This window comes from Xenopus laevis, chromosome 8S (genome assembly GCF_017654675.1).
Source record: "Xenopus laevis strain J_2021 chromosome 8S, Xenopus_laevis_v10.1, whole genome shotgun sequence".
Classification (NCBI taxonomy): domain Eukaryota; kingdom Metazoa; phylum Chordata; class Amphibia; order Anura; family Pipidae; genus Xenopus; species Xenopus laevis.
The window spans coordinates 103,333,365-103,346,666 of record NC_054386.1 but is presented as its reverse complement, the minus strand read 5'-3'; the positions used below and the strand labels follow the sequence as shown (position 1 = coordinate 103,346,666).

At 51.0% G+C, this 13,302-nt stretch overlaps 1 protein-coding gene across 3 annotated transcripts; it reads right to left on the bottom strand.

Annotated features, from left to right (window-relative positions):
* Window positions 1–2,598: 2,598 nt before the first annotated feature.
* efna1.S (ephrin-A1 S homeolog) lies at window positions 2,599–9,024 on the bottom strand. Of its 3 annotated transcripts, XM_018231893.2 has the most exons (5): window positions 8,871–9,024; window positions 4,118–4,413; window positions 3,610–3,675; window positions 3,437–3,484; window positions 2,599–3,251 (listed from the first exon to the last, which is right to left on the bottom strand). In XM_018231893.2, exons 1-5 carry the CDS (start codon window positions 8,990–8,992, stop codon window positions 3,133–3,135), a joined length of 651 nt encoding a protein of 216 aa, XP_018087382.1. In that variant the 5' UTR covers window positions 8,993–9,024; the 3' UTR covers window positions 2,599–3,132.
* Between the last annotated feature and the right edge of the window lie 4,278 nt (window positions 9,025–13,302).

Here is a 13,302-nt window from a genome sequence, read left to right as displayed (position 1 = left end):
AGGGCCCATCCCCCCAGGGGCAGCTGTTGCCAAATACCAAGTTTTCATGGTTAATTCCTTCCACTGACTGAGTCTCGGCTCAGAATTGGGGGGCTGTGGGTGTTCCCTGAATTCATGGGCAGTTGCACTGACACAATAGGAGTAAAGTGTCACAATGTGAATGGGGGGAATGTGAGACAAGTCCCAGCTCAGTTGGACAGTGAGTAAATGTAGAGTCTGTGTCACTCTGATGTGCAACTGTCACCTGCAATAAACAACTGTCACCTGCATTATGTCGTGTCACTGGGGGAGGAGGAGTTAGTGGCGGGGGAGGGGTGCTATAGGTGCCCAGTGAGCTGACAATTGGCACCTGCAGGGGAGGGGGTGTCGCAGGGTCTCCCCAGAAATACTGGCAGTTACTACTGGGACCCACTTGTTTGGGGCAGGGGTGTCAGTAGGGTGAATGGTGCTGGGGGAGAGCAGAGATAATTGTGATAATAAAAGTGTGGGGTCAGAACCAATTCAGGGACTGGAGGTGATTGAGTCACAACTTGATCCCCATTCATTTCCCTGTGAGTGAGACCAGCCCCCCCATATTGGGTGTTATTCAGGGGAGGGGGGGCAGTAATGACTTCTGTCTGGATCCCCCCCCCCAGTAAATAGTGACGCTCTTTATCCCCCCCCCACATTCTCTGCACTGACGCCTCCATTATCTGCCCCCCCCCAGCAGTGTGACTAGTGGTCTCTAGTGAGGGGCCTGTAACCATGGAGATGAGCAGGGCCCCCATAACATTAGAAAAAGCCACTTATTAAAGGGGAAGTATCCCCACTATCCAGTCCCACTGCTGTTGTACAGAACTGTAACTCCCTCATCCCTGCAGGAGCCGCCCAGTGGAGGGGGGGGAATGTTCCAGACATTGAGTTCAGCCCGGGGGGGGGATTTACGTGGGATCCCTGGTATCTGTGACTAGAGGGCCAGTCTCTTCCCTTTCTGGCCAGGGACTGATCTGTGTGTGTGTTTCCTGCTGGCGGGGCCCGGTCAGCTCCCGGGGGCCCCTGGGTGTTTGTGTAACGGCAGAGTCAGCAGGGAGTTATTGTGCGGGGAGTTATTGTGCAGCTAATCCTGTAACCGCTTCACTGCCACAGCCCCTGCACTAACCGAGGCCCACAGGCATTTTGTCCCTCTTCCACCATCACCATTGAGTATTTCATGCAACATTATAGAGCAGGGCTGAGTATCTACACCTGCCCCAAGGAGTCTTGGCACTGGCTGTGGGCAGATATTAGGCTTGTAGCAGTCGATAGGTCAGCTGATCCGGGGGGGAACAGCCAGAATTGCACCAGTCTGGTCACCATGCCAGGGGAATGGGGCACCTGGGGGCAAAAGGAATGGAGAGTGAGGAACCCGAGTTATACCAGCAACCCCCCCCCAGTACTGTGCAGTATTCACTCACACTCACTCCCCATACTGAGTACTCCCTGCACCCACAGCCAGTAGGGACGTACCGTGATGTACAAGTCACTGTGGACCAATTACAGGAAAAGGTGGTTATAAGGGACAATGTGATTGGCCAGAACCTGCCCACTAAGGTGCCTGGCCTGCTGGGAGGGGGCAGTTCTTCTTTATAACATTAGTAGGCTCCACACTGCAGCGCCCCTTTCACCCATTATCCCTAGGGGTAATTGTTCTGTAAATGGTTATGACACAAGCAGTGAATTCTTTAGCAGGGAAATACAAGCCAGTGAGTCTGACATCCACTGTACATAATGTAGGGGATCCCTGGAATCTAGCAGCCACTTACCTTGTGAGACAAAGCTATGCCCAACAAATCAAGTTTGCTGGATTCCCTTTTTACCTTCCCTGCTATGATTGATTGCAAGCTCCTCAGCACTCACCCATGCACACTATAATCGTCATCATCCACCCCTCCTCATTCTGCTTATGGTTTCCTTGCACCCCATGCTCTCCCTCATCCGGTTATGCCCCCTGTTCTCCCCAGACAATATGGAAAAGGAACTAGGCTCACCTATAGACTGACACTAAAGGTTAATTTTAGGGTTAGCTTTCCCTTTCCTGGCAGTTGGGTGCAGGTGTCATTTCCCACAGTCAGATGGAGGCGGCAGCTGATGCTCCATGTGCCCGAGTGTCACGCGCCTGAGCCCAGGGGATCATGGGAAACTAGGAAGGGCTGGGCTGTGGGTGGAGCCTCTTCCTCATTATGTAAGAGCAGTATGCCGGCAATTCCACTCCCTTGTTGTCTTGTTGCAGTTGGTCTTTTACCTTTCCCAACACCCAATCAGCATTGATGTGCCTACATTTCTATTGTGGCCCTTCCCCTGCCTGGGGCCACAGTTGATTTTCCCAAGTGGCCCCCCTACAAGTGTTTCCAGGCCCCTCCTCCTGGGCACCCTATGACACCCCCCTGTGTGGCACTGCCAGCCAATGCCAACCAAGCAATAGGACACATTGAATCTACGGCTGAACTACAATTCCCAGAATCCAATGGATAAACAGAGCTATGGATCCACGTAGGGGCCAATTCCCTTCCAACTCCCTGACCCTCGGGACTCCCATTCTCCCTCTCCGTTACAGTCAGTGGCAGGAACACAAACTCCTCGTTTTCATAGAAATTTCCTCTTTATTAAGACTTGTAAAAAAAAAAACAAATTCCACATCTGTACATTCCTTATACGGGCGCCAATTAATCCATGTGGGTATTGGGGTACAGGGGCGTCCAGGCTCCTGGGGGGTGGGGTTAGAGTCCAGGCTCCTGGCACACAGGAGGGTTAGTCGTATAAATAAAATCGGTATAAATTCTCTGTATTTACACTTAGATGTTGGCACCACCGATTCCCGCGATGGCACCAAACTGTAGAAGAACAAATATTGTTCCTGTCGCTCCTACTGACCCCTCTTCTGCCGCCAGCTCCGTGGGGGCGGGTCCAACACTAGACCTCAACCTGCGAGGTTCTGCTGGGGGCGTGGCCTTTCCTCAGATGGAGAAAGTGCACCATTGTCACAATCCTTTGTCCTTTGCACCATTTGTGCATCTTTGGTCGTGTGGCTCTTTTGGGGGTCCCCCGGGGGCGTGGCCTGTCCATGTGCCGGGCCCAGAGCCTGCCCAGGTGAGCAGTAAAAGAGTCTGAGTCCCATCACAATCTGAGCAGGAGTGCGGCCAGGAGCAGCCCATACAGGGTGCAGGGAGTTCCTGGTGCAGCAGAGTTACCAGCCACGCTCTTCATAACCCCCGGGAGCGGAACCTCTGGTTCATCTGCAGAGAGAGGGGGGGGCGCATGTTAGGGGTACAGATGCAGCACAGGTAGTGTGGGACCCCCCAAAACTGACCTGGAGACTCCCCCTCAACCCATCCCAGCTGTATTATGTTAGGCATCTGCTCCCCATTTGATGGAATTAGCTAGCGAGAGGGAGATCTGGGGCCCCAATAAGGGCACCTACCTGATTGGATGTGGGATCTCGGTGTGTGAACGTTAACAGGAGGCGGAGCTGCAATAGGGAACAGAGGGAAAGGTCAGGATGTGCCCATTATACGCCCTGCTCTATATCTGATTGATTGCAAGCTCTTCAGGGGAGGAGAGGTCTCTGTATACCCCATGATGCCAGTTACTCACTTGTTCTCCCCGACACGTGGACCCTGAGCCTCATGCAGCTCTCGCCGTGGTAGTGGATGGGTTTAGCTGCGGAGGAAGAGATGCAGTTAGCAGGGAGTTGTAAACACAGCAGCGCATCACGTGGGGCCACACAATGCATAGTTTATCCTGACAGAACAATACCCCGGGGCCCCCACAGGAACCCACTGCCCCCGCCTTTTCCTGAAGATGTTTTGGGAAGTGTCGGCGTATCTGTCGCCCAGACATTAACTCCCGGCCCCTTTGTGTGGAGCGCAGGGAGTTGCAGGAGTCACGGAGAGATGCTGGAAATTGTGGGACAGTTGCACCCAGTCACCCCCACGTGTGCCAGACTGAGGGGTTTATAGGGCTCTACATAACTGGGGGTGTCTGGCCTGGAATTAGCAGCCCACCCGTCTGTATAATTAGATTGCATGCTCTTGGGGATAGGGGCACATTAAGCAGTGAGGGGGACAATCTCTGTCCTATGCCACGCCCCTGAGGTACTTACAGATATAGTAGTAGGTGCCGCCCTCGCGGAACTCCGTGCCCAGGGTGAAGGGAGTGAATTTCTGGAATTTCTCGCAGAATTTCTCCGGCCCGTGTGGGGCAAAGGGCTTGTTGCACTCCCAGCGCACTTGGTCCTTGGATTTGGGCTTGCAGGTCTCGTACTCCTCGTAGTCCACCAGGAACAGGGTGTAACGCTCCACGGTGTGCCCGGCCACGCTCCCCTCCTCATAATATGGGCACACGATGTCCAGGTAATCGTTGAGCTGCACCTGCACCGTGTAATCCTCCTGCATAAACCTGCCGGCACAGGAGAGGGGCATTAGGACCCTGGAGCCACATGATTATCCTATACACCCATCCCTGCTACAGGGGTCTCACAGCACCCACCATAATGCCACCTGCACCAAACAATCAGGCCACGCCCCATATTCACCATAGCGACTCCAGCAACTCCCTGAAACTGCATTCCCTAATCACTAACCTCGTTACCAGCTGCAATTAGGCACCTCCTGACTGGCACATTCCTAACCCAGGCACTCTGAGCAGGCTTTCCCATTATACCACTAGAGTGTAAGCTCCTTGGGGCAGGCTTTCCCATTATACCACTAGAGTGTAAGCTCCTTGGGGCAGGCTTTCCCATTATACCACTAGAGTGTAAGCTCCTTGGGGCAGGCTTTCCCATTATACCACTAGAGTGTAAGCTCCTTGGGCAGGCTTTCCCATTATACCACTAGAGGTGTAAGCTCCTTGGGGCAGGCTTTCCCATTATACCACTAGAGTGTAAGCTCCTTGGGGCAGGCTTTCCCATTATACCACTAGAGTGTAAGCTCCTTGGGGCAGCCTTTCCCATTATACCACTAGAGTGTAAGCTCCTTGGGGCAGGCTTTCCCATTATACCACTAGAGTGTAAGCTCCATGGGACAAGGTCTCCCATTATACTACTAGAGTGTAAGCTCCTTGGGACTGGCTCTCCCATTATCCTAGTAGAGTGTAATCTCCTTTGGACAGGCTCTCCCATTATCCCACTAGAGTGTAAGCTCCTTGGGGCAGGCTTTCCCATTATACTACTAGAGTATAAGCTCCTTGGGACAGTCTTTCCCATTATACCACTAGAGTGTAAACTCCATGGGACAGGGTCTCCCATTATACCACTAGAGTGTAAGCTCCATGGGACAAGGTCTCCCATTATACTACTAGAGTGTAAGCTCCTTGGGACTGGCTCTCCCATTATCCCACTAGAGTGTAAGCTCCTTGGGGCAGGCTCTCCCATTATACCACTAGAGTGTAAGCTCCTTGGGACAGTCTCCCATTATACCACTAGAGTGTAAGCTCCTTGGGACATGCTCTCCCATTATACCACTAGAGTGTAAGCTCCTTGGGACAGTCTCCCATTATACCACTAGAGTGTAAGCTCCTTGGGACATGCTCTCGCATTATACCACTAGAGTGTAATCTCCTTGGGGCAGGCTCTCGCATTATACCACTAGAGTGTAAGCTCCTTGGGGCAGGCTCGGGCACATGGTGGGTGATTGTCGCTGGGGTGTAAATGGGGCCAGTGCTAAACTTCACAGCCTCATTAAGCCCCGGCAGACTCGGTGTCTCCGCTCCATGCTACTACTACTACTGCTGGTGTGAATAGGTGAAGCACAAGAGGATGAGGAGAAGAAACAGGAGAATGTGGCCCAGAGTGAGGGGCATCTCCCCCCCAGTGTTTGTTTGTTTGTTGGGGAACAGATTGACACCCACAATTCCCTGTCTGGGGGGGAGGGGCAATTAGTGTTTCTGGGAAGACAATGTGCCCTTTGTCTCTTCTAATTGGGCAGATTGTGCTGAGCCAGTAGAGCGGGGCCCCTGATTTCTCTTATTATTGGCTGGTACCCCCCATACACATTCAGGGGCCCCTCAGTTGTGCCCAGTGCAGAGGTTATGGCAGTACCAGCAGTGCTGGGAGGTGGCTCCACACTAAACTACTCCTCATACAGGGAGGGAAAGGCTACAGTGAAATCAGAGAATGGCACGTGGGCACCCGGCCAACACCTCCCTCTTATAAGAACACGAGGTGCGGCAACTCCCAGCAACCCCTGGAATCCAGTGATGGGGTGTGTGGATAAGGGGGCGTGGCATTGAGTCAGGGGGCGGGGCCTGAGTGTGATTTTGGGCCCACAGCCCTGTGTTTGTGCTGCTCATTACCCACAATGCAGCTGTGTGTCTTTTATCTGCTCCCCTGGCTCCCAGCATTAACCCTCTCAGTAACTCCCAGCAACACAACTCCCAGCGCCTGTGTGGGGATGTACAAGGGGTGCCAGAGTCACATGTGGGAGGAGCTGCACTCACACCCCCCACTCTGTGTCACTAGTGGGAGAACTGACGCTGCAGACTGTACTGGTGAATGAGCAGCCAGGACTGAATACACAGGAGGGACAATTGTGTCCTGCTAGTGACCCCCCCCCAGCCTCAGTTACATCTGATCAGTGTACAACCCCCCTCCAATGATCTGCCCCTCCCCCCACAGCTGCCCAACCCCCCCCTTCCCCAAAACAAACTGAGTGACAATAGCCCCCCCCCCGTTTAATTTCAGCCTTACACTGACCTTCAATACAAATTAACTGCCCCTCCCCCCAGTCACATCACACTGACCCCCAACACCCCCAGATTCAGTAAAGGGGAACTGACACTCAGTGACATTGTATCTCCTGCCGTTAAAGGACAAATCAACCCCAACATAAACATTTGCCTAATAAACAACTTTCCATTACACACAGGCTACAGCGTATATATATATATATATGTGTGTGTATTGTCGGTCCCTGTGTACTTTCTGCACTGCTGCTTCAGACTCTTGATACAATGTAACACAAGGAGCTCATTAACAGATCTGTCTTTGCTGCTGGGGAACCAAGACTTTTGCAACAAGGTTTAATAAGTAACAACCAGCAGTTAAGCCAGTGCTGCTTCCAATAGCAACTGATTCAATGAATGTAGTTCTACTGTATGTTTTAACTCTGCTTAGAATTAATTCTTTTATTAAGCACATTTTTACCTTGGGGTTCACTTGCCCTTTAATGACTCTGCTTTGTGTCCCACATGTACATGCCAGAGGGGCCGCTATAAGGTCCCATAGAAAGTCACTATTTAGTGGGCTGATTGGGCCTCTGTGTACCAGAAATGCCAGGGCCTATTTTAATTCTCAGTCCGGACCTGTACCCACCCGCCTCTCTCTCTCTATACCCACCCGCCTCTCTCTCTCTATATACCCCACCGCCTCTCTCTCTATACCCACCCGCCTCTCTCTCTCTATTACCCACCCGCCTCTCTCTCTCTATATTACCCACCGCCTCTCTCTCTCTCTATACCCACCCGCCTCTCTCTCTATACCCACTCGCCTCTCTCTCTCTATCATACCCACCCGGCCTCTCTCTCTATACCCACCCGCCTCTCTCTCTCTATACCCACCCGCCTCTCTCTCTCTCTATACCCACCTCTCTCTCTCTATACCCACCCGCCTCTCTCTCTATACCCACTCGCCTCTCTCTCTCTATATACCCACCCGCCTCTCTCTCTATACCCACCCGCCTCTCTCTCTCTCTATACCCACCTCTCTCTCTCTATACCCACCCGCCTCTCTCTCTATACCCACCCGCCTCTCTCTCTATACCCACCCGCCTCTCTCTCTATATACCCACTCGCCTCTCTCTCTATATACCCACCCGCCTCTCTCTCTATATACCCACCCGCCTCTCTCTCTCTATACCCACCCGCCTCTCTCTCTATACCCACTCGCCTCTCTCTCTCTATACCCACCCGCCTCTCTCTCTATATACCCACTCGCCTCTCTCTCTATATACCCACCCGCCTCTCTCTCTATACCCACCCGCCTCTCTCTCTATACCCACCCGCCTCTCTCTCTCTATATACCCACCCGCCTCTCTCTCTATACCCACCCGCCTCTCTATACCCACCCGCCTCTCTCTATATACCCACTCGCCTCTCTCTCTCTATATACCCACCCGCCTCTCTCTCTATACCCACCCGCCTCTCTCTCTCTCTATACCCACTCGCCTCTCTCTATACCCACCCGCCTCTCTCTCTATACCCACCCGCCTCTCTATACCACCCGCCTCTCTCTCTATACCCACCCGCCTCTCTCTCTATATACCCACTCGCCTCTCTCTCTCTATACCCACCCGCCTCTCTATACCCACCCGCCTCTCTCTATATACCCACTCGCCTCTCTCTCTCTATACCCACTCGCCTCTCTCTATACCCACCCGCCTCTCTCTATACCCACCCGCCTCTCTCTCTCTATACCCACTCACCTCTCTCTCTATACCCACTCGCCTCTCTCTATACCCACTCGCCTCTCTCTCTATATACCCACCCGTATATATATATATACACACACACACACACACACACACACACATTATATACAGACACAGTGCTGGGCAGTAGAAAAGAAAGAGAAATAATAGAAATAAATACAGACTGGGGGGGGGATCCCACAATTTGGGGCAATAATAATAATCACTGCAGTGGGACAGTAACACTAATGACAGAGTTGGGGTCCAGCCCCCCAGTGTCACGTGTCATTCAGTCACTATTGGGGGCTCCTCAGGATTCCCTAGTGTGAGTTTGCGCAGAAGAGACTAATAAAGAGTCAGTGACTGTGTCTCCTGCACTATCGGTTCCCCCTCCCGCACTCGCCTCAGTGGGAGCAGCTGCCCCCCAATAAACAAGGGAAGCCCCGGCCTGACCTGTAGTTACTGCTGTTCCAGAACACGATGTGTCGCTCCCCCTGCGCCTCCCGCAGCCACAGACCGACCCCGAGACCGACCCCAACAATCAGCTGCACCGCCGCTCTGTACAACTCCATCATTCTACTGGCGCCGGGGAGGAGCCCAGCCCTTTAATAACTCCGGACACGCCCCCCGCACTCACACGTGCACATGAGAGGGCGTGGCTACTGCTCCGTGTCATTGTGAGAGCAGCGCAGGGGCCCCACGTTGTGACTCTCTGGGGGTTCCCTCCCCTGATCTAGGGGCCCCACACTCACACTCTCTGCGGGTTCCCTCTCCTGATCTAGGGGCCCCACACTAATCCCTGGGGTTCCCTCTCCTGATCTAGGGGCCCCACACTAATCTCAGCACTGACAGATCTGTGGGGCCCCCAGGAGTAGATTTGGGGTGAGATTTGTTGTTGCCAGTGTCAGTTTGTGGCACATGACAGTTAGTAGGTAAGTGACGCTCAGGGATTGGCTGATGATCAGGATAATGTCAGTGGCTGTGACCCCCCATCTGGGGCCCATACAAACCCCTTTAGAGGGGGAACATCAGGGGGCCCCAATACAACTGCAGCCAATCCCCAAGCAGCTATAGGTCAGACGGGGGGGCCTTGGTGATTCTGGTACCACATTCCTTGTGCAGCTTTTTCGGGTACAGAACACCCCCTGTTTGCTCCATAAGGACTGGCCCCAACCCCCAGCCAATAAAGTACAGGAGGGGTGAAGGGCACAGGGGCCACAATGGGGAGCCCCTCATTCCACTGTCTGGGGGCCACAATGGGGAGCTGAAAGGAAGAGACCAATCCGCAGGCGCTAATTAAGTCTAATGAGATCCTTCCCTAATTGGATCAAAGAGCCACTGTCCCCCGATACACAAATACTCCGGGGGCTTCATCTCCCTAATCAGGGGCAGCGCGGGATGAAAGAGTAGTGGGAGCAGGGATTAACCGCTCAGCATGGGGATAAGCAGAGGACAATGGCTGTAATAGATTGTGAGCTCTTTAGCAAAATACCTTCCAATTCTTTTATGCTCAGAGATAATATAATTGACCCTCCTCATCACTGGCACTGCCCCTGGCACCACTATATTGTTACTCAGTCTGTATAGTACAATGAGTAATTTGTGTGTAACCCTGGCACAGTGTGAGTTGCATCGGCTCAGTACCCTCTGTCTCTCCAGCAGCTTAATGTGGGTATAGACATCAGTCTCAGTGTAGTAGTAATGGTGCCAGTGTAGTAGTAATGGTGTCAGTGTAGTAGTAATGGTGTCAGTGTAGTAGTAATGGTGTCAGTGTAGTAGTAATGGTGCCAGTGTATAGTAATGGTGCCAGTGTAGTAGTAAGGGTGCCAGTGTAGTAGTAATGGTGCCAGTGTAGTAGTAATGGTGCCAGTGTAGTAGTAATGGTGTCAGTGTAGTAGTAATGGTGCCAGTGTAGTAGTAATGGTGCCAGTGTAGTAGTAATGGTGCCAGTGTAGTAGTAATGGTGCCAATGTAGTAGTAATGGTGCCAGTCTAGTAGTAATGGTGTCAGTGTAATAGTAATGGTGTCAGTGTAGTAGTAATGGTGCCAGTGTAGTAGTAATGGTGCCAATGTAGTAGTAATGGTGCCAATGTAGTAGTAATGGTGTCAGTGTAGTAGTAATGGTGCCAGTGTAGTAGTAATGGTGCCAGTCTAGTAGTAATGGTGCCAGTGTAGTAGTAATGGTGTCAGTGTAGTAGTAATGGTGCCAGTGTAGTAGTAATGGTGCCAGTGTAGTAGTAATGGTGCCAGTGTAGTAGTAATGGTGCCAGTCTAGTAGTAATGGTGCCAGTGTAGTAGTAATGGTGCCAGTGTAGTAGTAATGGTGCCAGTGTAGTAGTAATGGTGCCAGTCTAGTAGTAATGGTGTCAGTGTAATAGTAATGGTGTCAGTGTAGTAGTAATGGTGCCAGTGTAGTAGTAATGGTGCCAGTGTAGTAGTAATGGTGCCAGTGTATAGTAATGGTGCCAGTGTATAGTAATGGTGCCAGTGTAGTAGTAATGGTGTCAGTGTAGTAGTAATGGTGCCAGTGTATAGTAATGGTGCCAGTGTATAGTAATGGTGCCAGTGTAGTAGTAATGGTGCCAGTGTAGTAGTAATGGTGCCAGTGTAGTAGTAATGGTGCCAGTGTAGTAGTAATGGTGTCAGTGTAGTAGTAATGGTGCCAGTGTAGTAGTAATGGTGCCAGTGTAGTAGTAATGGTGCCAGTGTAGTAGTAATGGTGCCAGTGTAGTAGTAATGGTGCCAGTGTAGTAGTAATGGTGCCAGTGTAGTAGTAATGGTGCCAGTGTAGTAGTAATGGTGCCAGTGTAGTAGTAATGGTGCCAGTGTAGTAGTAATGGTGTCAGTGTAGTAGTAATGGTGCCAGTGTAGTAGTAATGGTGCCAGTGTAGTAGTAATGGTGCCAGTCTAGTAGTAATGGTGTCAGTGTAATAGTAATGGTGTCAGTGTAGTAGTAATGGTGCCAGTGTAGTAGTAATGGTGCCAGTCTAGTAGTAATGGTGTCAGTGTAGTAGTAATGGTGCCAGTGTAGTAGTAATGGTGTCAGTGTAATAGTAATGGTGTCAGTGTAGTAGTAATGGTGCCAGTGTAGTAGTAATGGTGCCAGTGTAGTAGTAATGGTGCCAGTGTAGTAGTAATGGTGCCAGTCTAGTAGTAATGGTGTCAGTGTAGTAGTAATGGTGTCAGTGTAGTAGTAATGGTGCCAGTCTAGTAGTAATGGTGCCAGTCTAGTAGTAATGGTGTCAGTGTAGTAGTAATGGTGTCAGTGTAGTAGTAATGGTGCCAGTGTAGTAGTAATGGTGCCAGGGTTGGGATGGGGGAGGAGATCAGATTGTCCAATCAGGAGACTCCCAGTCTCAGAGTGATAAAGATGAGAGATAATTAGGCCATTGTGTTTATCACGGGATTGAGCCAACTCGGGCCACTTGTTGCCGCACGGGGCCCCGGCTCCTCAGCAATACAATACTGGTGTCCTGAGGCCTTGCCCTGGAGATGATGAGGACTGGCTGCTGTGAGTGGGCTGCAGAGCTTGCACTCACTGTATGTGCTATTCATCAGCTTTTGTTTGCTTGCAGAGCTAGCACTCTAATGCTTACAAGTGTTGTCCCTCACTTCTGTAAGCCTTATGCAGACTGGCCTGCTGAGCTAACACTCTACCTCTATACTTACTGCTTTACAAACTGCAATAGTGTAATAGCTCATTGTTAAGGAGGATGCTGGGAGTTGTAGTTGTACAACAGTCAGGGAACCCTACAGTTACCCCTACAATGTACTGACTCTCCCCTGTACCCCAGTTACCCCATTGTTTGCATTACACACAGGTGTTAAGTTATTAACCCTCCCCCCGCTGGGACAGAAATAACAGACAGTGAGTAGGACCAGGCCTTGCGTGAGACCCGCACATTTATATATAGACCAGAACCTGTCCCGTCACATACCTGAGCCACTCACAGAAATACTCACTCTCTACTCACTCCTCCCTTGTGTTTGTTTTCCCTTTAATTCCTTTATTCTCACCACAAAGAACTTCTCACTCACCTGACAGCGACTTTGTCTGACCCCCGAGTGCTGCTTAATGGGCTAAATCTGCCCAAAATAACAACGTGTGATGTATATATAGTAACATCGGAACATGCTTACTCACTGTGTATTTGTATAAGCACAGCACTTCCACCCTGCTTTATGGCAGCTGAGATTCTAGCTATCTGTATAACAGAACATTCTGTCCCAGTGGCTGCACAGATCCTATCTGATCCCTATTGTAAGCAACAGTCCTGCATTGCTTTATGGCAGCTGAGATTCTAGCTATCTGTATAACAGAACATTCTGTCCCAGTGGCTGCACAGATCCTATCTGATCCCTATTGTAAGCAACAGTCCTGCATTGCTTTATGGCAGCTGAGATTCTAGCTATCTGTATAACAGAACATTCTGTCCCAGTGGCTGCACAGATCCTATATGATCCCCATTGTAAGCAACAGTCCTGTCCTGCTTTATGGCAGCTGAGATTCTCTGTATAACAGAACATTCTGTCCCAGTGGCTGCACAGATCCTATCTGATCCCCATGGTAAGCAGCAGTCCTGTCCTGCTTTATGGCAGCTGAGATTCTAGCTATCTGTATAACAGAACATTCTGTCCCAGTGGCTGCACAGATCCTATCTGATCCCTATTGTAAGCAACAGTCCTGCATTGCTTTATGGCAGCTGAGATTCTAGCTATCTGTATAACAGAACATTCTGTCCCAGTGGCTGCACAGATCCTATCTGATCCCCATTGTAAGCAGCAGTCCTGTCCTGCTTTATGGCAGCTGAGATTCTAGCTATCTGTATAACAGAACATTCTGTCCCAGTGGCTGCACAGATCCTATCTGATCCCCATTGTAAGC